This window comes from Cibotium barometz, chromosome 48 (assembly GCF_041138505.1).
Source record: "Cibotium barometz isolate CiBa-2024 chromosome 48, ASM4113850v1, whole genome shotgun sequence".
Taxonomy (NCBI): Eukaryota; Viridiplantae; Streptophyta; class Polypodiopsida; order Cyatheales; family Cibotiaceae; genus Cibotium; species Cibotium barometz.
Genome location: NC_141093.1, coordinates 28189509 through 28192192, shown reverse-complemented (window position 1 = coordinate 28192192; position 2684 = coordinate 28189509). Strand labels below are relative to the sequence as shown.

Below are 2684 nucleotides of genomic sequence, written 5' to 3'. Positions count from 1 at the left end.
CTAACACTCACACATGAAATGTGAGAGCAACACTACAATTAACCATAACTCTCTCTTATCTCTCTATCTCTCTCTCTCTCTCTCTCTCTCTCTCGCTCGCTCTCTCTCCCCCCCTCTCTCTCTCTATCAAACACACACACACACACACACATATGCATGCGCACACACACACACACACACACACACAAAGAAAGAGAATAGTACCTATATTGATTTGCACCGAAGACTACCCTTTGGTGCAGTCTCTTTTAGTAGTTTCTCCCTTTTTTCATAGGCTTTCATAAAGATCAATCTTAATAAAACTATAAGATTAATTAATCTTTATATAGGTCTTTCATAAAGCCCTATAAAGCTTAATCTTATTAAAACTACACAACAAGAGAAGAGGAGCATAGCCATGCAGGATAGCCGCATGAAGAGGAGAGAGTATAGTGAGAAAGGGCTCTCCCTATTTTTTTGAGAGAGAAAGAGCATGAAACTCCTTTAGAGGGCCCCAAAATGAACTCATAATTTTTCTAATGATGGCTGCACTCTAACCAGCTGAACTGCAAGCATGCACTTCTTCAAGGGACACTCTGCCAAACTCATTCATGTCCAGAGCAGCATGCACATCTTCAAGTTCGACGTTAATCCATTTCTTATGTTGCTGAACCGCTTGATATTGGGGCAGGTTGCTAGCAGTGTAGAATGTGGTGGCAAGTAACATGGAGATGAAAAGTAAGCTCACTAATATGGCCAAGTGCCAGCTGAACTGCAAGTTGGCGAGAGCCTTGGCTCTCATGGAGGATTCATCGTCCTTGCAGCTCACAACTAGGTGGTGATATGCTGCGCGATGCTTCACGCAGCCCCTGGGAGTGAAAGCCGGTATCCAAAGCACAAGTCCCATCTGAATGAACCACAAACCTTGGAAGGTGATGGAGAGCGATCGAACTAGTGCAATCCAGAAGCTTTGCGGGTGCGCCATGCCCAGCACAGTGCAGGCTAAGCTCACCGACACGATGAGCTGCAGGAGCCAATGGTACTGCCCCTCCAGCCCCGCGTGGTCTGTACTAGAATGTACGTGAAACAGCAGAAGCTCCTGGCTGAAGAACACCGCCATTAGCAGTTGCAGAAGCCTCTGTGAGTGCAACGCGAGCTGCTCCCGCTGCGCCTTGTCTGCAACTCGAGCAGCTGCAGAAAAAATCAAAAGAAAGAGGACGATCGTGCAGTGCTCGAACTCTTTGAGGTGGCTTGTGGGTATCGACCAATCATCTGCCAGAGGCTGGTGCTTTTTTGGGTTGATGAAGAGCTGCTCAGCTACGAAGAGCATGGATACCACCATGATGGCGTAGAGCTCAAGGTGCCGTTTATTGCCCTTCCATTTGGTAGGGAACCACACTCTGTTTTGTAGGTAGCTTGCAGGTCCTTTGACGTGGTAGTTCCGGATGTTGTTGAAGAGATGCCACAGCCCAAGACACGCAATGGCTACCCCGATAGGAACATGGAGATCTAGATAAATGCCCATAGCAGCGCTCTCTCTCATTCTGTCTCCTCCTCCTGCCTCCCCCTCTCTCTCCTCTCACACACACAGTCCTCTTCCTCTTCCTCCCGCTCCCCCTCTCCCGCTCCCCCTCTCACTCTCACACAAACCCTCACTCCTCATCGTCATCTTCCTCTCTCTCTTTCTCTCCTTTTCTCTCTTTGTTAGAATCTCACTCCACTGTCGGATAGATCATATTTGGTCTCTTGGGATTGTTCCTACGACGTTAAAAGAACTTCTTCTTCTTCTTCTTCTCTCTCACACAATCACTCACTCACACACTTCTCCTTTTTCACGATTTCACGATTGATCCGGTTGGGAGACAGTGCCTCCATGATAACGCGGATATTGACTTGATCTTCGAACACCTTAAACCCCCCAAATATACTCTGCCTGCGCCACGGGGCTTATGTGCACTGGCCGGGTTTTCACGATTGACGGGGCGCGCATGATAACGCGGTTATTGACTTGACCTTGCCCGCGATGACCTTAACGCCCACGATTGACGGGGCGCGCATGATAACGCGGTTATTGACTTGACCTCGCCCGCGATGACCTTAACGCCCCCTATCTGCGTGCCACGTGGCTTTATAGTAAAACTTTTGACCAGCGTGCATCTATATTTGTATACTCTTGAGTGGTTTTACATGTAAAAGTTTTATATCTTGGAGGTACCACGTTTGATCTTTGGCTAGACACCCGATAGTTACCTTGCTAGAGGATGTGAGGGGTCCTCACGGAGTGCTTTGCTCTCTTCTAATAGTCGTCATTAAAAAAAAAAGATAAACTTAAATTGAATCAACACATTTTACATGCGATGACATGAGTTTTACTTAGAGATATAATTTTTGAAAGGAAAAAGAAATATTAGGAGTCATCATGTTACTTATCATGGTCATTGGCTATACATTGTTAACAATTGGATCTACACTTATGAATTTTTGTTTAATATTATTTTTAAATCTATCGATTAATTAATTAAGCAAACTGATTACTTTTTACATATTCACAAGTATCCTTGTCCAAGTTTCCCAAGATGGATTCAAGACCAGTATCTCCCCAATGGGACGCATAGGCTCTACCACTAACCTACACAATCTATTTGCTTATTTTTTCTTATTACAAATATATAACCTTCATTTATGTTTTTCTTTTTCTTGTTGGC

General features: G+C 45.1%; 1 protein-coding gene across 1 annotated transcript; it reads right to left on the bottom strand.

Annotated features, from left to right (window-relative positions):
- Window positions 1-459: 459 nt before the first annotated feature.
- On the bottom strand, window positions 460-1569 carry LOC147611031 (uncharacterized). Its single transcript, XM_086785365.1, has one exon. The coding sequence runs from the start codon at window positions 1520-1522 to the stop codon at window positions 533-535; it is 990 nt and encodes a 329-aa protein (XP_086641491.1). The 5' UTR covers window positions 1523-1569; the 3' UTR covers window positions 460-532.
- Between the last annotated feature and the right edge of the window lie 1115 nt (window positions 1570-2684).